The 23,194-nt window shown below is 41.7% G+C and overlaps 1 protein-coding gene across 2 annotated transcripts; it reads right to left on the bottom strand.

The window, feature by feature from the left end:
- Window positions 1-4,189: 4,189 nt before the first annotated feature.
- On the bottom strand, window positions 4,190-18,130 carry LOC108412192 (complement factor I-like). Of its 2 annotated transcripts, XM_017684123.1 has the most exons (12): window positions 17,985-18,130; window positions 16,171-16,486; window positions 14,904-15,051; window positions 14,612-14,799; window positions 14,008-14,121; window positions 11,779-11,910; window positions 9,675-9,701; window positions 9,446-9,573; window positions 8,315-8,418; window positions 6,362-6,642; window positions 5,392-5,493; window positions 4,190-4,626 (listed from the first exon to the last, which is right to left on the bottom strand). In XM_017684123.1, the coding sequence occupies exons 1-12, from the start codon at window positions 18,039-18,041 to the stop codon at window positions 4,421-4,423; spliced, it is 1,803 nt and encodes a 600-aa protein (XP_017539612.1). In that variant the 5' UTR covers window positions 18,042-18,130; the 3' UTR covers window positions 4,190-4,420. The 2 variants fall into 2 exon arrangements, with proteins under 2 accessions (XP_017539612.1, XP_037396813.1); XM_037540916.1 differs by lacking the exon at window positions 11,779-11,910.
- Between the last annotated feature and the right edge of the window lie 5,064 nt (window positions 18,131-23,194).

The raw sequence follows: 23,194 nt of genomic DNA, 5'->3' as shown, positions 1-23,194 counted from the left end.
TGTTATCTAACTGGACGCAGCACATCTGGACACTGTGATGGGCTCCAAAACTGGGTTCAACAAATCATTAACTCTGATCAATACAGACCAAATATCACCTACAGTGTGTGTTTGCCTGGAACATGCAGTCAGATATTCCAGCAAAGCAGACATTAAAGGGGCCTCATGCAGTGATGCTGTAGTCGTCTTGAGTGTGAGATTGCACAACACTACAGAACAGAAGAGTCCCACCCAGTCAGCCAATGAGCCTTTCTACCAGCTCCACACCCAATGCTCCCCCGAGTACTAACACCTGGTTCATGTTACACGCTCACCTGCCACTCTGTAAAAGCTCACCCCCCTCAGCTCCTCGTGCTGCATTGTCCCTACTCCACGTTCTCTTGTTCTGCCACAGTCGTGGGGGGCAGTCGTGGACTGGAGGTTGGGGAACTGGCCCTGTGACTGGAAGGTCGCCGGTTCGATCCCCAGTGCCGACAGTCCATGACTGAGGTGTCCTTGAGCAAGACACCTAACCCCCAACTGCTCCCTGGGCGCTGTGCATAGGGCTGCCCACTGCTCTGGGCAAGTGTGCTCACTAGTGTGTGTGTGTGTGTGTGTGTGTGTGTGTGTGTGTGTGTGTGTGTGTCTGTGTGTGTGTGTGTCTGTGTGTGTGTGTGTGTGTGTCTGTGTGTGTGTGTGTGTGTGTCTGTGTCTGTGTGTCTGTGTGTCTGTGTGTCTGTGTCTGTGTGTCTGTGTGTCTGTGTCTGTGTGTGTGTCTGTGTGTGTGTGTGTGTGTGTGTGTGTGTGGTGTTTCACTTCATGGATGGGTTAAATGTGGAGGTGGAAGCAGCAGCTACTTACCTTCCCTGCCAGAAAGACCAGCATAGCTGACCACCATCAAAACAAGTGTATGTTGTGTTCTAGATGCAGAGGTTTAGAAACTGAGTTTGTTCTACCTGGTTCTGAATGCTCTGGGGGGCTCTCAGGCACACGAGGTGGCACTGTCAATGCCAGGGAAACTCCACACCTGCCAACGCTGCTGCCAAGTGTTCCAGAGGGCACCAGTCGAGCAACTCCAGCCTGGGCTCATCATCGCATGACAGTCCCGCTTCTCTACCCACGCCTCCTGGGCTTAGACACAGCCACCAGATCTAACTTCATCTTTGACCCTCATGGCTGTGTTGTAAGCGGGGCGCTGCGGCAGTGGAGAGGCGGAGCCTGCCCCTCCTCTGATCATGTACAGCTGTGCTGGTATGGAGGAGGAGCACAGATGCCTTCATCTTTATCTGTCCTTGAGTAAAGCTTGCAGCCTATAGCTGAGCATAGTCTGATCGGATCATTTAAAAATGGCTAAAACAGCAAACCTGGCCTGAGCAAGTCCAGCTCGAGACTACATGCCATTTTCTGATTAAATCAGTTGTGCACCTCCTGGCAGTGATGGTGTGAGGGACAATGCAGGGGGAGTTCGGGAGGCCTGCTACTACGTTATTCAGGAGAGACAAATACAGCAAAAGATTCTTTTTATAATCAGACTACAGTGGAGCTCAATATCTGCTAATATGTTGAGTGAACATTATTAGTCCCACAACGGGGAATTTTCACCTCCACATGTCAACCCATCCATGCAGTGAAACCACATAAACACTAGTGAATACACACACACACATTTTTATTTTATTGAAAGAAGCAGCCCAAAAGATGACAACTGCTCACAGCTCCTTGGTGCAACTTTACAGAATAAAAAGAAACGGACAGTTCAAGAGACATATTTCCTAAAGTATTCGCTCGTCTGGCTTCACACACACATGACCTTGAGTGACATCCCATTCTTAATCCATAGGGTTTAATATGATGTCGGCTCGCCCTTTGCAGCTATAACAGCTTCAGCTCTTCTGGGAAGGCTTTCCACAAGGGTTAGGAGTGTTTATGGGAATTTTTGACCGTTCTTCCAGAAGCGCATTTGTGAGGTCAGACACTGGTGTTGGACGAGAAGGCCTGGCTCACAGTCTCCACTCTAATTCATCCCAAAGGTGTTCTATGGGGTTGAGGTCAGGACTCTGTGCAGGCCAGTCAAGTTCTTCCACACCAAACTGGCTCATCCACGTCTTTATGGACCTGCTTTGTGCACTGGTGCTCAGTCATGTTGGAACAGGAAGGGGTCGTCCCCAAACTGCTCCCACAAAGTTGGGAGCATGAAATTGTCCAAATCTCTTGGTGCTGAAGCTTTAAGAGCTCCTTTCACTGGAACTAAGGGGCCGAGCCCAACTCCTGAAAAACAACCCCACACCATGATCCCCCCTCCACCAAACTTTACACTCGGCACAATGCAGTCAGACAAGTACCGTCTCCTGGCAACCGCCAAACCTAGACTCGTCCATCAGATTTCCAGATGGAGAGCGTGATTGGTCACTCCAGAGAACACGTCTCCACTGCTCTAGAGTCCAGTGGCGGCGCTTTACACCACTGCATTCCACGCTTTGCATTGCGCTTGGTGATGTAAGGCTTGGATGCAGCTGCTCGGCCATGGAAACCCATTCCATGAAGCTCTCTACGCTGTTCTTGAGCTGATCTGAAGGCCACATGAAGTTTGGAGGTCTGTAGTGATGGACTCTGCAGAAAGTTGGTGACCTCTGCGCACTATGCCCCTCAGCATCCGCTGACCGCTCTGTCATTTTACTGAGTTGCTGTCGTTCCCAATCGCTTCCACTTTGTTATAATCCCACTGACAGTGGACTGTGGAATATTTAGTAGTGAGGAAATTTCCCGACTGGACTTGCTGCACAGGTGGCGTCCGATCACGGTACCACGCTGGAATTCACTGAGCTCCTGAGAGCGACCCATTCTTTCACTAATGTCTGTAGAAGCAGTCTGCAGGCCTAGGGGCTCGGCTTTATACACCTGTGGCCATGGAAGTGACTGGAACACCTGAATTCAGTGATTTGGATGGGTGAGTGAAAACCTTTGGCAATATAATGTACGTTGATGAGTCAATCTGAAAAAAATACATTCACTTTGGGGAGTACTTTGACTTAGAACATCCTTTTTGTATCCCTCTACCAGGAATAGTTGAACATTAATAAATTACATTTAAGACTGAAATCCCAAAACTACTGTAAAGCAGTGCCTTAGACAACAGGACGTCAATTCATAACCATTTCCTGTAGTAACGTTCTGTGAGGTTCCTATCACCACCACTGTGAGCAGTTCTGACTCTGTAGGTTTCTCTAGAACAGAGCATTTCACCCCAAACCGCTCTGAATGAGTGTGTTGATATGTTAGACATTTAAATATGGAAAAATTGGAAAAAATTGGTGGAGTTGCTTGTAGGTTTACTTTAATACATTTAGCTCATCTTTACAAGTTTATTAGTCATCACCACAGTTTCTGACTTATTATTTACTAAGAGCTTGACCATTTGCATGAATTTGCTTGGTAAGTTCAACTTTTGTTATTAAATTATTTTCCTATTTTATTACTGAGCACCGCTAAAATGACTAACTTCTTATTTATGAATCACTAACGAATGTGTGTGTCATTTTTAGGTAAATACAACCTGGAACCATTGTCTTACCATCTTATTACAAATTCATCCCTACAAACACCAGCTCATTATTCATTATGAAGTGGAAAACACACAGGGAATATTTTGGTAAGTCCAACTTGTTACCATGATTTTACCATTTTATTCCGGACTTGTTAACGCTACAATTACAATTTCATTATTTCATAACAACTATGAAACTGACATTTAATTTATGGACAAATACGACTCGTTACCACGATACTACCCTAACATTACCCGCTTATTAGCGATCTGTAAAGTAAGTGCTACTTGTATGTTTTTTCTCAGAACAGAGAATTTTACATTAAACCTGTTATGTATGAACCTAGAGATGTCCCACCAATACTTACCACCAGGGGGGCAGACCACAACTAGGGTATAGGGATTCTAAATGTAACCATAGCCACCTTTTAGTCCAATAAACCAGTGAGTGATCCAACAAGAAGTTTGTGCTCTGTGTGTCGAGTAATAATGTTTACTTAGTTACACTATAAGGAACATAACAAAACCTCTCTGGAAGGTTTTAACGATTTAATTAATTCAACATTTTAACAATTTCATTCATACTTATTAATGTATTCGTTCAAAATTTATTCAGAAATTTAGAAAGATCAGCGCGATTTAAATGTAAGAAAACAGGGTAGATTCTTCAGTTGGTCTGTGAACATTTTAATGGAAAGAAAGAATTTTTTCAGTTTTTTTTAATACAGTGTTAATACAGTGTTAATAAACAGCATTCCATCCCAAAACAAGCATCCACAGACGTAAACAGCCTCATAACCTACTAAAGCGACACGTCACCTCCGCCTGTTTACTGTGTAGATCTGTGGATGAAGAGTAAGGCAGGTGTGGTGGGCTCTGGAGACGCCTCATTCTTCCTCAGTGGTTGTACTTGGTGACCGCAGATCTGCCAATGTGGAAGCGGATCCATTCAAAATAGTGGGCCACTTTAGTGTAAACGCCGGGGGAACCAGCCTCCCCACACTTCTCCCCCCAGCTCACGATGCCCCACACGTACGACAGCCCGCTGGCATCCTTGCACACCAGCGGACCCCCGGATTCACCATGACATGAGTCTGAATCACCTGAACAGGTAAAGACAGGACAGATTGAGAAAGGTCATAAGGAAATACAGCCAAGGCTTTTTTAATGAACGCATCTTTATCTTCACTACTGTAACCCCTTTAAGAAAAAAATAATAATAGTATTAACAAAATAATAATAATTATTATTCCAGTGAAGTTGGGACGTTGTGTAAAACATAAATAAAAACAGAATACGATGATTTGCAAATCCTTTTCAACTTATATTCAACTGAATACACTACAAAGACAAGATATTTAATGTTCAAACAGATAAACTTTATTGCTTTTAGCAAATATTCCCTCATTTTGAATTTGATGCCTGCAACACGTTCCAGAGAAGTTGGGACAGGGGCGTGTTTCCCACTGTGTTACATCACCTTTCCTTTAACACTCAATAAGCGTTTGGGAACTGAGGACACTGATTGTTGAAGCTTTGTAGGTGGAATTCTTTCCCATTCCTGCTTGATGTCCAGCTTCAGCTGCTCAGCAGTCCGGGGTCTCCGCTGTCGTCGTATTTTGCGCTATTCAGCCTACAGCAGTTTAGCCCCGCCCATTCACCCTACAGCAGTTTAGCCCCGCCCATTCACCCTACAGCAGTTTAGCCCCGCCCGTTCAGCTACAGCAGTTTAGAGAAAATGTGAATATTGTTGCATTACTGCTCAGTACAGGTTACAAACTGACATACATAATCAGTCAATTATCTGCAAACATGAAAAGAGCAGAAACGTCTCAGATACATACACACCAGATCCTGCTCACACATACCTGCACACTCCATCCCATCAAGGAACCTGTCCTTGTAGTGGTCCTCGCAGTTTCCAGTAATTGTCACATTGGTCCATTTCAGAACGTCCGATCCCACTCCCTCTGGAAGAACCACAGAGAAACACAATAATCCGCTTCCTCAAATCACTGGAAACCGTGACAACAGCATTACAGAGACACCAGAACAGCCTCCATCCACTCCTTCATCCCTCTTGTGGAATATCACCTAGTAATGGTCTAAATGGATTTTACATCTTGAGATTAAAACATATGGCTAACATATGAAACTCCCATCACGTCGCACCAACAGGTGAAAAGTACATTTACTTCGTTTTTTTAATAAAATCGTTTGTTTTTCTGGGAAACATAATTAAAGTTTCAAAACATGTAGTTCACCCCCAGTGCATATGGAAACAAAGCGGAAAAAGAGCCTGTTCTGTCACAAAATCCAATGTATTTACACACATCTTCCCATTCGACCTGCAGTTTAACCCATTTACATGCAGGTTTCAGCCTGGAATTCCATTTGAATGAAGCATTTCAATGCAGGGCCACTGAGTCAGCTGAAGCCATGAACTGATCCAAGAACAGTTCTCTACCAACCACAAACTTCACACTACCGGTAACCCACCCCCCACAGACCCACCCCCACAGACATATTTTTCCAATATGCTAAACAAGTAGATAAGCCACTTGATAGAATTGAGCACTAAAAATGCCATATTCAACTGAGCCTAACTTATTTACACTTAGAAAATCAAAAGAGCATGTTGTTTGACCAAGGATGGTCAAACGTCTTGTATCAGCCTTAAAGGCAGAGTAACAAAAACAGCCTGTTTAATTCCAAGGAATAAGACAGGTTGGAAAATGGTCATTTTAAGAAGGAGTTATGGCTGCTTTTTCTGGATAAACACACACAAACATCACAAGAGGGCATTAAGGTAGAAAAGCCTTGCTGTGGATGCTGTACCTCTGTTTTTGCCCCAGCCGGTGAGGGTGCAGGTGTCTCCATGCTGGAACTGGAGAGTGGACCACGGCACACACACAGGCCGAACTGTAGGGTTGGGGTGTAAACACTTTTCAAACAGCCCTAACTCCTCCAGCTGCACCAGCGCGATGTCGTTCTGGTAGGTGCGCGGGTTGTAATCTTTATGGATGATGATGTTCTTCACTGCAACGGCTTCTGTCGTATCCAAAGGTTTAGTCTTATGCCACAGAGACAACATAACCCGGAATAACTCGGGTTTCGCCCTGCACACAAACACAACCACTCAGAAGGAATAAGTTCATTAAGAGAAAAAAAGCTAAGACATAATGAAATTTGAGCCACGATACACGCAAAGTGACCGGTGACGATTTTCCCATTTTCATTTGTTCAGCATTTACATCATTCACAATGCACCATGACAAATTTCACGCAAATGGCCGGAGTGTTGACCCATCACATTGCTTGTGGCGGGGTACCTGACTGTGTCCAGCCCACAGTCCTACGCTGAGATTTAACGCTGGAAAGCACACAAAGCAGGAGATAATACATTAGATACCAGGTTTAGACGGGTTTGGGACACTGAACTGGTCTGTAAGTCAGCATGCACCTCTTCAGTTTTAGCAGTTCCTCACTTTCATGAAAGTGCATTCTTAACTTCAACTAAGCATGGCTAGTTTTGAAAATAGAAATATCTAATAAAATAGAAAAATCTAAATTCAAATCCAAAACAAGCACAAGTGGGTCTTTATTCTTCTCTTTTATGTATGTTTTTAAAATAAATATTATTATTATTATTAATGTTATTATTGTTATTTTTAGCAGTTGCAATCCTGAAATCTGGGGGGCACCCTCAGCGCCCCAACTTCCCCCCATCCCTGCCCATGAATGAATGCTGAAGAAATAATAACGTAAAATAACATTTCAAAAACATTTCCTGAACATGCTACAGTATTTATACAATAACATTACGCATTTATGAAAAGCATTAACAGTTCATCCATCCATTTTCCAAGCCCTATCCCAGCGGTCAGCGGGCGGAAGGCAGGATACACCCTGGACAGGTCGCCAGTCCATTGCAGGGCAGACAGACACAGACAGTCACTCACACCCAGGGGCAATTCAGCACGTCCAGTTGGCCTGACTGCATGTCTTTAGACTGTGGGAGGAAACCGGAGAACCTGGAGGAAACCCACGCAGACACGGGGAGAACATGCAAACTTCACACAATAGGACCCTGGTCACCCGGCCGGGGAATTGAACCCAGCACTACCCACCGCACCACCGTGCCACCCTAGCATTAACAGTGATTTTTTTTCTGCTTTCGGAAGAAAACCTTGTATCTCCAAAATGGTGACTTTGCAGGAGAAGGAAAAACCTACTTTACTTTTAATGTAAGTTAATGGAACCAGATTTTTTTATATGTTATTTTGGGCCATGTCCTTTGGTTCATTTATCATGAAATGTAATGTATAATGTAATGCAATGTAAAGGACAACAGGCACTTTCAAATTATGTCAAAAACTGAAAAAGTAAAAAAATGGAGATGCAAGGTTTTGTTCTAAAAACAGTGATTTGTATGTTGCACTAAATAAACAGTTAGTAAATAGTACAACTTAGTAATGCAGTAAGTATAAGACAGTTATTAACTATCATTAACAAATAATTAATAAAAGTTACAGGGGCCTGTTATTATGAGGTGTTATTTTCCATCCTCTCAGAATTACACAGCTTGGTCTTGTTTCTGTACCTTAGAGACGGGCCGTTTACATATAACAGTATGTAAATGACCAGCCAGTAAACGACTGGCTGGATTGGGTCTCATTCATTGCATTTGGAGTTAGAGTGGAATAAAAGGTCAAACTATCGCTTTAAGGGTAATGAAAGATCACCACACCACAGAAAGAAGATGTGTTGATAATTCTGCTCACTGGTTACCTGACGCAGTGGGCAGCAGTCAGAACCCAGCAGCCACCCAGGTAGACCCCCCCACAGCGGAACCTGCCCTCTTCCTTCAAAGCTGCCTGCCACTGGAACTGCCACTGAAACCGAAGGTCGCCAGAGGTCAAAATACAAGCCAACTGTATAAAGTCTAAGCCTATAATGTCTGTCTGTAGTTTAAACACTACTGTCCAAAGGTTTGATATGTATAAATTGAATTCTGTGAGCATCCTCTGTATAATCTTCGGTTTGTGTCTTCAGCGGAGATTTTAGTTATATGATAACTCACATTATTTGCTTTTTTCTGCAGGCCTCCTAGCGGCCAAAGTGCCATCAGATAGAAACTAATGTTTTTAATTAATGAGATCAATTCCCTGTAACTCTGGCTTCCGATGAACTAGTGAACTGTTGTTTTTCTGTGTGAATATTGAGCTGCTAGTGGGCAACGAGGAGTGAAAACGGAGGGGTGGGAACCCACTGCTGTGAAAAACAATTTAGACCACCGGGCCAGACTGAAAAGGAACAACTGCAGCTTTCTTCATATGTAAACATCACTGACGTTCTATGTTGTTTGACATACATTTGCATGTTATATGTTTAAGGTATATATTTTATTTGATTTGTTGCTGCAGTAACAATTGAAAGCTGAAATCCAAGCGGCTGATGTTATTTTTCTGCCCCAAACCACAGACTAGCGTGCTAAACACTACTAAAAAAGTGCATATATCATTAGAAGTGCACTCATTAGTGCAGTAGGTGTAGTATAGAAATTTGAGGTTTGAGACGCAGCGCTAGATCAGCTTCACAGTCGCCAGCGTCTTGTTTGAAATTTGTTCTATGCTTTAAGAACCTCAAAGTAACTGCAGGAATTCAAATAAGAAGCTGGTTTTTGTAAAATTTTACAGATGAGAATTTTCTGTGCAGGTTATAGGATCTAGTCCACCAGAGTCCACATGTTTTTTTATGTTTTTCGTGGTCATTCTGGTCTACTGTGCGTGGTGTTTCTCCACATGGAGCAGTGTTGATCTCTATCAGAGACACAGCGCGCCTACCAAAATGGTGCGGGGTGTTATGGGATGTTCTTAGTGGCCTAATTGAATACTATGAATAGCATGTGCAGCTTCTGACCGGTAAGGCCTCCTGTCCTCCCACCATTCGTTTACTGCGGGAGCGCTCTCTCGTCCTGTGCACGTAATCCAGGTTTGGAATACCGCATTCCAGCTGACCCTCAGTATAGTTCCGAACCTGCAGGATATCTAACACACACACACACAGCAGGGCATCAGTATGTTAACACAGATTTACACAGTTCATCTCTGAAAACCTGGACTGAAAAGTTAATTAACAAGATATTTACCATTCTTTGGGCTCCGCCAGACAAGCTCTGAAAAAAAGGACATGTTAGTGTCTTTTTCCTCTATGTGTGTGTGTGTGTGGGTGTGGGTGTGGGTGTTTGTGTGTGTGTGTGTGTGTGGGTGTGGGTGTTTGTGTGTGTGTGTGTGTGTGTGTGTGTGGGTGTGGGTGTGTGTGTGTGTGTGTGTGTGTGTGTGAGTTTTTACCGGGGATGTTTGTGCGCAAGTTTATTCAGAGGCTGCTCTTTTGTGGAATTATAAAAGGTGATTCTCCTAAAATCTCACACAACATGAAAACTATGCATCAGAACTGAGAAGCTCTTAGTGTTGGATGAGAAATGGTTCCTATAGCTCAGTTCAGGGGTCCAAACACTACTGAAAACCCTTACTTAAATAAAAGTACTGTTACTTTAGTGATAACGTACTTGAGTACAAGCAAAAATATCAATAAAGGAAATGAGTAAATAAATTTGTATATCCGCAAACACAATCTGAGAATATCTCTGAATGGAAGAAACTAAAGCAGAACCTGAGAAATCACATTTACACCATTCTGTGAACTGTGTAAAGAACAAAGTTTACATTAACCTGCATACACTTCATGATTAAATGAGGCTTCCTAGTTTCTGTTTCCAATAAAAAAAAGGTTTGGAATCCCTGAAAGGCTGTGCAGACTTTTTGACTTTCCTTTTGAAAACAATTACTGTCTGGGGACTGAAGACACCGAATGATTCATTTTTAAAGCAGAATTTCTTTGCAGTTCTCTGTCTTCAGCTGCGCAATAGGACGGGCCCTTCATTATCATATGCTACACTTCCTAATGCACCACACTCTTTTAATAGTAAACAGGCAGGGAAGTCCAGCTTCTGCTCTCTCTGACTATGCATCCATACTGTTGTAACACTTGGTGTTGTCCTGTAGAAAAAACATGGATTTCTGAAAAAGACGTTGTCCAGAAGGCAGCGTATGTTATTCCAATATGTGTATACATCTTTCAGCTTTAATCCTGCCTTCACAGCAAGTTGATCCGATATACCATTCCATGACAGACCCTGGCTTTTGAACTTTATGCTGGTAACAATCTGGATGGTCCTTTTCTTTTTCTTGGTGCTAAACAGTTTTCACTGGATCACAGGAATATACAGATACTCTCTGTATGGTCTATCATACAGCTAGTATGAAATTAGTTTTAGGCTCCCACAGTATATGAGTATGTATGTAAATATATATACTCATATACATTGATTTAAATTACTAGCCAATATCTGTATGACGATGAGTTGAGCCCATTCCCCCTTACAGAACTCTTTTATCTTGGTGGGCTTTCCACCAAGTCTTCACTCCTGCCACAACTCAATTCTATAAGATTAATATCTGAAATTTGACTCAACGATTCCAAAATGTAAAATTTCCTTTAACCATTCTTTGTAGGTTAACTAGTGGTGTTAGAATCGCTGTCCTGCAGGACTCAGCTTCTGTTGAGGCTCAAGTTAATGGGTAGATGCCCTAACATTTTCATGTAGAATTTATTGATACAATGCAGAACTTTATAGTTATATAAAATATATAGTTGTTGGGAAAGGAAAACGGCAACGGCAGCTCTGTGACAGGGCTCTTTACTGAAGGGGTTGCTGTAAAACTGATAAATACAGACTCAAATATATTTAATTTTAGTCTGTTACAAGCATCAAATAAAACAGATGCAATGTTTTTACAAACTAAAAATGTCTGTATTTCTAGAATGGCCAACAAAATTCATGTGCATTGTTGTGAACTTTGCTGTGAACTCATGTGCATTTGCTGTTGGACTCACCTCTAAATTATGCACAAAAACAGCTGAACAACCTCATAAAGTGGCCAGCTGATTTCCCACAGATGGGCTGTTCATTAGTTATGTTACATTCATTGTAGTACATATATAAATAAACGAGATCATCAGACATGTGCGTGTGATCCTGGTGGGGTTTCTCCAGTGGTAACAAAGGCTTAAAGATGCCTCAGAATCAACAGCACCCAGGGGGCTGTGGGGGTCTTTATCTGGTTGTAAGTGCACCTGCACCGTATTATGTAATACTGGCTCTGCTGAGAGAGGAACTGAATGAATCTCACCAGTTTGAGCAGGTCCCACTGCAGCGGTGGTGACTTCATCTTCTCCTCCGAGACAGTCTCTGATCCTATCCCGAACAGCGTTGCCCGGAATACACACTCCAGACTTACAGTGGAACGCCCCGCTCTGGCACTCTGAACACACAGCAGTCAGATTAGAGCTGAATAAGCAGGAAAACAGACTCTTTAGAGCAAAACGACTCAAACAGCTGCTCAACAGGAGTTTAACTTACTGATGATCGAGCAGCAACTCCCACATTTCATATCATAATGAATAAACGTAAAAGTCTTTAAAAACAGTGTGACGAGGTTTATCACCAGTGATACCCTGAAAACTACGTCTGGGCTGATTTAGGCTAAAATTCTTTTACTTTGAGTGATTTTATAGATTCATTATGTTTATTTTATTAAAGCAAATGACTGAACATTCCGTTTTCTCACTTCCAACAAAAAATCATAACACTACCGCAACGTTACAGCAGTGACAATTCGACAATTCGGTCGTTTCTCAGGTCATCTTCAGCAGACCTCAGAAACACTAGCCAGTATGTGATCAAACGCAGCTTTGAACACACAAAATATAATAATTTTCATTATTTAAATGTAGAAAATATGTTCCAGTAGTGACCATTCTTTATGTTCCACATTGATTTTCAGACTTTGGGACACATTTACTTCAAATCAGTGAGATCTAACTGCTCATCATGTAGCCATGAGGAAGAGGGATGCAGGGGCACGGCTAAAATAAGGCTCCACCTATGGACTAACGCTTTTTATTATGATTTTTTTTATTATTGTTTTAAAAATTAATTGAGCTTCACTTTAACAGAAATACATAAATAACATGGAAAAATACAAAAAAGTAATAGGGCTTAGGGTTTGGGACAGACACCTCCCAATAGAAGCTACCTTATAAATTATGGTTTTGTGTAGATTTAGCTTATTACCACCTCAAATGCATTAAGGGTTACATAGATCATAACATAAACCTTGTAAGATCTGAATTCTTTTTTCTTCACAGTGGGGCTACAGTTTGAACTAATTCAGTAGAATGATCCATATACAGCAGGTCTGCATATCAAAGAAAGTGAAGTAAATAAGTCTCAAGTGTTGTATAACATGTGCTTTAATATTAGTGCCACGATTAGCCCCTCCCAGTCCTGTCCATGTGTTGATGTTCTGGTTTATTCCATGTGCTTTTGTTTTGGTGTTCTAGTCCTGCCCCTTGTTTGGTTACTCCGCCCCTGATTGTCACCACCTGGTTTCCACCTGTCCCTCGTTAACCCTGTTGTATTTAAGCCCTGTGTTTGCACTTTGTCTTTGCTGGTCTTTGTAGTTGTAAGTTACTTGAATCTCTGTCTGAATTGTTATCCGCTGTGGTGTTTGTACTGTTCTAGTTTATGTCATGTCTGCCCCCCGATATATCCGTGTTGGCTCATTGACCCTGGAGTGTCTCGACCCTGACTTTGGATTTGCCCTCAATAAAAGTCGCTTACCTCTGCATATGCGTCTGCTACCTCGCTCCTCGTTACAATTAGCTCTTTCTTCCACATTAAACATTACCCTTTTTAGTTACTGTAACAGGTTCAGCTCAGCTTTGTCAGTGTTTTCCAGATGAAGCTGAACGTGGTTTTGTTCCAGTGAGTCTGTGGAGCATCCACAGCCCTTCTTTTTGCTGAATTCTATTCTGTTTGTTTCTGGCTGGTTCCAGTTTCCTTAGTGGTTCAGCCACTGAAAAGCTTGTCTAGGATCTACAGGTTCAGACTCTCTCTTCTTCAGAATCTGACCGAATGGGCTGCAGGTCAAAAATCTTATAGAGCTTATAAAATGTACAGTTCTTTCTGTATATCGCTGCTGTGGGAATGAAACCTCGCAGCTCCATTTTTGTCGTTTTTCAGTTTTTAGTGTAATTTCAAAATGCGTGTTGTCCTTCACATTATGTGTAAATATCATGATGAACAGACCAAAATAAATGTCCCAGCATCACTTTGAAAAACGTCTGGTTCCACTGACTTACATTAAAAGTGAGGTATATTTTTTCCTTGTCCTGCAAAGTTACCATTTTGGAGATGCAAGGTTTTGTTCCAACAGCAGCGATATACTACTTTGTAAGGCTGCCTGAATTATTTACTATGATAGGAACTGCCAGGTCTAAAGTGAGCTGGTGTGAAATGATATATATAAAATATTTATATATTTAAATTGAGGCTCTAGAGCTGATAAAGAACTCACCACTGCAGCACATCTCATCGCTGTTATCTCCACAGTCATCGACTCCATCGCAGGTGTGTTTCCACAAAATACACTTCTCATTCACACAGCGGAACTCCGGACACTCGTCATCATCTAACGCGGAGAAAAAGAGCCAGAATAGATAAAACGAATGCATTCATTCTACCAATTAAGAGTGAAGGTTAAAACTGGTAGCCACTCACTGCATTCTGGAAATAATTAATATTATATTTTTAAAAAGGGCTCATTCTGTATTTTTCTTTAATTGAATATTTGAAGAATGTAAACACAAATAAACTCCTCTCTCATGTGTTGATCCTTTGAAAACAGCTCCAATAACTCCAATAACTCCAATAACACAGATTGACGCAGGAACGATATTCTATATCACTTCAATGGAAATGGGCGGGGCTAAACCACTGTAGCCCGAATGGGTGGTATTATTGTGTTTGTGGCATCTCAGCCATGATAAATTCAAAGTGGGCTGCTTGTGCAGCTTAGTGTCATTTATTTAAAAAAAAAAGCAAGGAAATTGGGTGTTGATATGGGCCCTTTAATTTCAGCATAATTAGTGCAATAGTGGGTTCTGATGCAGGAACAGCACCTTGGGGTGTCTTGTAGCAGGTAAAGGCAGCAATCTGAGTGTCTTCCTCCACATCCTGAGGCTCATAGATGGTACATTCAGCCAGGGAGTACTCAGATCCTGTGCAGCTCACACTCACACACTGAGATGGCCATTGATGGCCAACCTCCAGATCCTTAACCGTCATCTTCTGAGCAGAAGCTGCACCTCTAATTCAAAGAAAGAAAAAAATAGGAAGCTTGCTGCACTGATGAGATGACCTGGCCATACAGGTGGGATTACCTGGTTTAACTGGCAGTACAGGTGGGATTACCTGGCTTCTGCTTTCAGGCTGCGACAGAGAACATTAGCTGCAGCCATGTCCCACGACTTAGCTCCACAGATCAGAGCTCTTACTTTTACAGTTTCCACCTGAATGACATCTCGATCACCGGAGTTCTTTAGCACCACCTTAAAAACATCTGTAACACACACACACACAGTCATTCTTCTTTCTCTAAATCTCCAACACACACTGCCATTAAAAGTTTGGCATCAATATTTTTCCCACAGGTGCAGATAAATGACAAAATGTGATAAATGTACACAGTACCACTTTCTATGAATGTCACATTTGTAAGCCTCTATAAACACATTTATAACATGTTATAATGTATTAATAAGGCATTATAAACATGGTTATAAATATATATAAAACAAACCTCTTTATAGCCATGTTCATTATACGTTATGAACTGTTAATATAATGCATTATAAGTAGTGTTAATAACATGTTATACTGTCAGTGCCAAAGAAGTCAATCCCAGCTAGGAGAGTGTAAAGACAGATACCAGGCTAACGGTGGTGCACATTAACAGTGGTGTACATTGACTTTCCCACATTGGGTGAAACACTGAAAGCAGCACTAGTTTAGACTCCCACATTTGCAGCCTGTGATGAGCTTTATTCCATCCATCCATCCATTTTCTAAGCCGCTTCTCCGTCAGGGTCGCGGCGGGGTGCCGGAGCCTATCCCAGCAGTCTGTGTGTTTTAGTGTTTCAGTAAATCCTTCAGTAAATACTTCAACTCAAAGCCTCACACTTAACACTGGAGGAGGCTTTAGTGCAGTACAGTTCACTTTACATAGACCGGACAAATACGACAATTCATAATGCATAATAAGGATGGCCATAACATGTAATGCATTTTTATAAATATTTATAGTTATTTACAAAGGTGACATTCATAGAAAGTGTTATCATATATATATATATATATATATATATATATATATATATATATATATGGAATTTAATAGGACGTTGGTGCTCTGCAGCTTCACTTGCTTCAAATAATTAGTAGGAAACTATTAATAAAAATGAAAAAATACACATAAAAGATATAGATGATTCTAAAATGACTGGAACAGCTGAAGAACTAATAAAAATGAGTAATTATTAACAAACGTAATAAAAACATGATCCAGAATTAAACTCTAGCTAAATTAACATGCAGAATAAACCTCTAATAACATTAATATCAAGAATAAAGTTTTAAAAAAATGAACATCCAGAACGTCTCGTATTCCATCCATTCCTACCTTGGCCACAGGAGCCGTAGTGAGAGAACACCGCTGTGTTGCTCCTGCAGGCGACTACTTGTGCCTGACAGTAGGAGATGTAGGACCGTCCATTCAGTCCACAGACAGATATGCCCAGGCGTGGACACTGATAGGGCAGCTTACAGACGCACTTCCCGTTGAGGCAGCGCATCCACGGCGGGCAGAACACTTTAGAACAGGACAGGCGTGTGTACTTTTCTTTCAGACACTCCTGAGACAGACGGTCAGAGGGGGATATCCTGGGCTGTGGATCTGGGCCTGGTCTGGCAGAGTGTGGGTTTACTTCAGGCACCTCCTCGTGAATAAACAGAACATACACAGTTTTCATATAGAAACATGAGACACTCTCCACTGTTAAAAACAACGAAAAAAGATGTTTTAAACCACAAAGGAATCACCCCAAATGTCTTAAAATTTTGACCACTATTTGGATGGAAGATCACTCTCAGCATTGCAGTGATGTGTTGGTGGTGTGTTGTGCTGATACAAGTGGATCAGACACAGCAGTGCTGCTGGAGTTTTTAAACACCTCAGTGTCGCTGCTGGACTGAGAATAGTCCACCAACCAAAAATATCCAGCCGACGGTGTCCTGTGGGCAGCGTCCTGTGACCACTGATGAAGGACTAGAGGATGACCAGCACAAACTATTTACACTACACAACATTACATTTACACAAACTATTGTACTATTTACACACTAGTGAATACACACACACACACAAGGGGGCAGTGAGCAGCCCTATCCATGGCGCCCGGGGAGCAATTGGGGGTTAGGTGTCTTGCTCAAGGACACATCAGTGATGGACTGCCCGTGCTGGGGATCTTCCGGTCACAGGGCCAGCTCCCTAACCTCCAGCCCACGACTGCCCCCAAAGTTACACCGACTTATTCTCATAATTTCCTCATAATCGTTTAGCACGATCGCTCTCAACTGCAGCCAAAACTGTTATCTAATGACTCCAGCTCAGTAAATTAGGATTCATTTAAGATCAGAGTTCACCACAAACTGGAGAGTAAACAGAAACGACCCCTTGTTCAAATAACAAACACGCTTAATGACCCCTAAGACCGGGTGGTCACTACACGGCTTTAAAAATCCGAACAGATTTCTAAAACAGAGACCATCACAAACGTAGCGTCAGTTTGTCACAGAACGTCCTGTCTTTTTGTGGCGAGGGCGCTCAGAGTAGAGGACAAAGCAAAGAGAGGGTAACATGAGTTTGGGCTACAAATAAGAACTCAAACTCCCAGAACTCCTCAGATCACGACACAAACAAAGCTAAACATACTGGACCCGTCTGGACTTTTATGCGTAGCAGAGACGCAAACTAGGGATTAACACGGGTTCAGAAGTGTTGATGTCTCAGTGAGACCTGGAGAAATATCTCACAACGAACTGTCAGCCGAGCGTGCCTTGATCTCAGGATCCATCCATTATAAATATTGTAACAGCTCTTATTTGCCTGTGTTTCACATGCAGCTCGTCTGGCTCAGGCAGTGTGCAAGCTCATCTCTTCTCCTTCTTCCCCGATCTTCGAGCTCTCTGACTGGCTGTTGATTGATTCATTCACTCTGACTTCCTCACACTGCAGGACTCATGAACGTTTTGAGTTGTAAATATCAGAAATGTCTGATAATATCAGAGGGTCTCGGATCACTTCAGAGTTTGATCTGAGGGCTAAAGATTCGACAGTCGCTGATTGAGCTCCCAACGTGGAAAATCACTTCGGACTGAGCAAATCTGGGTTAAAATCGCTCACCAAATCTTGTTGGCCCAGACTAAAACACTTACAGCACTGCCACACTGCTGGAGGGAAAGAACAAGGAGAAGACTGAAGGTGGTCCTCATCTTTCTTCTGTCTTGTTTCTCTTTCTTTCTTGCCTTCTTTCCTTGCTTCGTCTTGTGGAGGCCCTCTGTCACTCTATTATCTCACCGGACAGCATGATGGGCTCCAAAACTGGGCTCCACAAATCATTAACTTTGATCGATACAGACCAAATATCACCTACGGAGTGTGTTTTACTGGAACGTGGAGTCAGATGTTCCAGTAAAGCAGCAAGAGTCATTATCACAGGACAAACAGGAACTATGTGACAAAAATAGATTTTCACACTAGTCTTTTGTGATGCCCTGGTGGGAGTATGACAGGTGACAGGTGCGCAAGGTGTTCTTGTAAAGCTACTGTAGACACAACAGTTAAACCAGTAACACGTATTTAATAACTGCATAAATGTTTCAGAAAAATGAGATTACAGGCAAATTCATTCTGAAACCATCTTCATGATGGTTCTCAGTGGAGAGTCTGTCAGATGAGATCACACCACACTCACTGTACATCGGAAACCCTACCAGTATATGATGTGCCACTGCCACCTACAGGCCAAATGGTTGTGGTCTAAATGTTCAGTAGTAAGTCAAAGCCACATTTGAGAGGTCACAAGCATTTTTATTAAAACAGACTGTGATCAAAATAAAATGCAAAGACGCAAAGATAGGGTTTCCATCCCTGTTTGGAAATATGCAGCTGCACTATATCAATATGTAAATAAAAATGAATAGCTTTGATAGCTCACATGCTCCTTCAGACTGATTAAAAAAAAACGTACATTTACAGGTTTTTCCTCTCCTGCTCAACAAACTACACAGCTGTACAATTAACAATAAAAAACAGAATAAAAATAACAGGCCAACTTGCTCTGACAAAGGGGTTTTCTACTGAGGTAGACAGGTCTTTACTGCCTTAGTTATATATAACTATACTATGTATATATACTGTATGTATAATACACAGCTACTTGGCACCTTTTGCTTTATTAAGGTAGAACATGGCTAAATAAAGCTTGAATCATGTGTTGTTTCATGGTATAAGACCATAAAGGCTTCAAGCCAAGGTTGAATCTGCGGTTTATGGCACTGTTGTAAATGCTTCCCTCCGAGCGTGTTCGGCTGGCCAATGACGTTGCGCGAGCAGCAGTTCGAAAAGAAACAGTAGCGCTTTACAGGCCTTGGAGGAAGCCGTCACCCTCCTAGCTCTGGTAGGATTATGTGATCAGTGGAGTCCTAGCTAGTGGGGGCAATTGGAGATGACTAGAAAATTCAAAATATCTCTAAATAATTTTCTTTTTCATAAACCAGATCTTTGGCAATGTAGACCAGCACTGTGTCTCCCTCCATTGTGCAGGAGAAACTGATTGGGGCTAGGATTGCATACAGAGAAAACAGTGGCTCGGCTTTATGGACAAAAGAGATTCTGTATTTTAATGCAACATCAAACTATATTGACATAAATTATATGCATCCTATAACTTGTTTAAAATGTATCTACATAGTGTTAAAAAACAATATACTGCACAGTATCTCTTAAGGTGAAATCTTTAAACACCTTTCTTTAGTTTCTTTAGTAAGTAAAAGCACTCATTAAGCATTCATATTTTCAACAGGTACAGTGATAAACTTCCATAGTTTATATAATGTGCCATACGTCCTTTCTGATGTAATCTCTATGTAGGCATCGGAATTTGGCACAATGGAACCAACAAGTGTTGGAATTGCATTTATACAAATATAAAACTCCTAGTTTTACAGAAACATGTACAGTGATATCGTCTAGTGGAACAGTCGTTAAGTCTAGTAGCACCATGTTCTTGGTCTTGGTTATAACTTTGAAGCAAACCTTGACATGTAGACCTCAATGTGGTGTGATAGTATAGTGGTTGGATAGTGTAGTGGGTAACATCTCTGCCTTCTACACTGTAGACTGGGGTTCAATCTCCACCTACACTATACCAATAAGTGTCCTCGGGCAAGACTCCTAACACTGCCTTGGCCTACCTGTGTAAGAATAATCAAATTAAAAGTCGCTCTGGATAAGAGCGTCAGCCAAATGCCATAAATGTAAATATCCTAAATTATTCAAATATGTTGTTAACAAATTAAGTTGTTTACTAGAAAAATCCACAGCTTTATTCAAGATGTCTGGGCCATATGGGAGTCACCATCATTGTGCAATGCACATTGGGTGACATCAAATTGTTACACTGGAGGTAAACAAGAAACTTCCATTTAGCTTTAAAGCTTTTCTATCAATAAGAAGAGTGGAGAAAACACCTGTGAGCAAACAGCTCAACCGGAACCATGTCCGGCTAGTGGGTAGAAGCTTTCTTTCTTTTCTGCCTTCTTCGATTTTCCCTGAGCTGTCACCGTGCGATGCAAGTCCAAATATCTTCACTGACCATCAGACTCAGTATAAATGTGTGACTGGTTATAGATCATAAAGTTTTATAGTTTTTTAGCACCATTTTCATGCTCGTGGAACCTTAAAAATAAGGAACGTGACTTGCAGACGGCACGGTGGCACAGTGGGTAGCGCTGTTGCCTCACAGCGAGGAGGGCCTGCGTTTGATTACCTGGCCAGGTGACCGGGGTCCTCTCTGTGTGGAGTCTGCATGTTCTCCCCGGGTCTGTGTGGGTTTCCTTCGGGTTCTCCGATTTCCTCCCACAGTCCAAAGACATGCAGTCAGGCCAATTGGACATGCTGAATTGCCCCTAGATGTGAGTGTCTGTCTGTCTGCCCTGCGATGGACTGGCGACCTGTCCAGGGAGTGTCCTGCCTTCTGCCCTATGACTGCTGGGATAGGCTGGATGGATGGACTTGCAGACCTGAATGTGGGATAAATATCCTAAACTATTCAAGTATGTTGTTAAAATGACACAATTGTAAACACAAGTTGTTATTTACAACAAAAATCCACAGCTTTATTCAAGAAGACTGGGATATATGTGGATCACCATTGTTTTAGATGTCAAATGGGAGGACATCTAAATGAGAGAAGCTGCAATTAAACTTAAAAGCTTTCCTGCACTGTTAGAAATGAAAGTTCTGTGCAGGTACATTTTTCATTCATCAAGGTACAAACTATGGAAATGTTCCCTCAAAATGTATAGCAGTGGTTTTAAGATCCAATAAACAATAAAAGCCTGGAGACGAGGCGGGGTGTGCTGTCAGTACAGCTTAGAAAATAAAATTTCAGTGGATTATGGTTCAGTTATGAACCCTGACTAAAGGTACTGAGATGTAGCTTTGAGGTAGCACCCCGGTGAAAGGAGGGGCACTGCCCCAGTGACAGTTTAGTAAATTAATTTCTGGGAGTGTAGACGGCAACCGAGCTTTGAGCGATTACCTGAAAATGACCTTACAATCTAACTAGTTTAGGCAGCTGAGCTGAAGTGATTAGTTTAGCTAATGTTGCTGCCTCTGATATACAGACACTGTGCTGTTTAGACAACACAATAAAGCAGGAATTATGCATTTTGTAGTGTTTGTGTATGAAACTTTCAGCATATTGGTCGAGTCTGAGTGTAAAAAAGGTTCGACCCCCTCATTTACAGCAAGAATCCTACTAAAAATGGGGATACACTCATTTAAAATTAGATGTGGGCAATACAGCAAAAGTGTAACATCTCGATACTTACTAAGCTTTCACAATGCGTTATATATTTTACAACTAATGATGACAGAAAATTACAGGTTCAGTTAGATATTCATCAAAGTATGCAAGTTTGCAAGAGGCAAAACCAGATGCTTCAGGGATGACAATATGTCAAAATAACTAAAGAAACTACTAATTATTACTAAAAAAAATCTAGAAATAAAGGAATCAAAAATGTATAATACCCTAAAATCCTACACTAAAAACAAGTAGTGATAGACGAAGTACGCAAATCATTCACTTCAGTGAAAGTAGAGATACCCAAGGTAAAATATCACTTCAGTGAAAGTAGAAGTCCTTACTCTAGACCTCCACTTAAGTAAAAGTACTTGCCTTCACTTGAAGTATTTGCCTTCAAATGGACTTAAGTATGTCACGGTTGGCTCCTCCCACTACTCGATGTGCTTTTTCTGTTCGCTTTTTGATCGTCCACCTGCATTTGTTTTTCCGTCTAGTCTGGCCCCTTGTTTCGTGACTCTGCCTGTTCCACCTGTCCCTCATCATCCCTGTTTTATTTAAGTCGTGCGTTTGCCCCTTGTCCTTGCTGGTCTTTGTTGTTTGAACTGTTGTTTGAATTGTTGTTTGATGGATGTATGTTTTAATTGTTTGTAAGCCTGTTCTGATGTGCTGTTTGTATAGTTTGGATTTGTTTGTATTTCGCCATGTCAGTCCCTCAGTCTATCCGTGCTGGCTATAAGAACCTGGATTGTCATGACCACGACCCTGGATTTGCCCTTAATAAAAGTCGTTTATCTCAGCGTATGCGTACGCCTCCTCTCTCCACGTTACAAAGTATCAAAAGTAAAAGTACTAAAAGAGTAATTCTGGCTCTGATGTCCTGTTATCATTTTTATAACCAGACTGGCTTCATGAACTCATTTCAGGTGAAAGTCCTCCAGCGTCTCTCTTGGTAAACCAGTCTTTTAATAGAACGTCATTAATTAGTGACGCTGACGTCTATTAAAATGATCATAAGCACAAAACACTGAAGGTAAACAGTTTCCATCAGGGAGAACCGAGTGGCTCTGAAATCACTTTTTACACACAAGCAAAGTTTCAGTTTCAGATTTATTTACAACTTAGTTCCAAGTTTAAGTTGAATAAAAACTGGCTTTAAACTCAGGATCACAGATGAGCTCCTTTACTATGTTGATCTGTAGGCGTCTGTTCATAAACATAAACCAGCCCAAACTCATTTACTATAAAATGAAATGGTGTTTGTAGAAATTCAGAAAAATTTCGCACCAGTCTCGACTGCATATGTGGACATATTTCTATATTGAGCTCTATTTACACAAAGTTAGGTTAGTTCATCATTTATGTTGAACAGACTCTCCCAAAGTTTTACGCTGCTGCGCTGACGTTGAACCGCGTGCTGCACTGGGTCGGTATGACCAACAGGTCAAAACCAGCTCTAAACAAAGTGACCGCTGGGCCCTGATTGGCGCTCTGGCTTTGCGCTTCTTTCGTTTTGACATGTTACGTTTTTATACACACAGAAACCAAAAACGA

The sequence above is a fragment of the Pygocentrus nattereri genome, chromosome 9 (genome assembly GCF_015220715.1).
Source record: "Pygocentrus nattereri isolate fPygNat1 chromosome 9, fPygNat1.pri, whole genome shotgun sequence".
Classification (NCBI taxonomy): Eukaryota; Metazoa; Chordata; class Actinopteri; order Characiformes; family Serrasalmidae; genus Pygocentrus; species Pygocentrus nattereri.
This window is presented reverse-complemented; position numbering and strand designations above follow the sequence as displayed.

Excerpts from the sequence above, each read along its gene's own strand:
- LOC108412192 (XM_017684123.1), bottom strand. The coding sequence starts at position 18,041 with ATGAGGACCACCTTCAGTCTTCTCCTTGTTCTTTCCCTCCAGCAGTGT. Across the intron at positions 14,800-14,903 it reads AGCCTGAAAGCAGAAGCCAG|AGGTGCAGCTTCTGCTCAGA; the intron begins GTAATCCCACCT and ends TCTTTGAATTAG. Across the intron at positions 4,627-5,391 it reads TGATGGGATGGAGTGTGCAG|GTGATTCAGACTCATGTCAT; the intron begins GTATGTGTGAGC and ends TTACCTGTTCAG.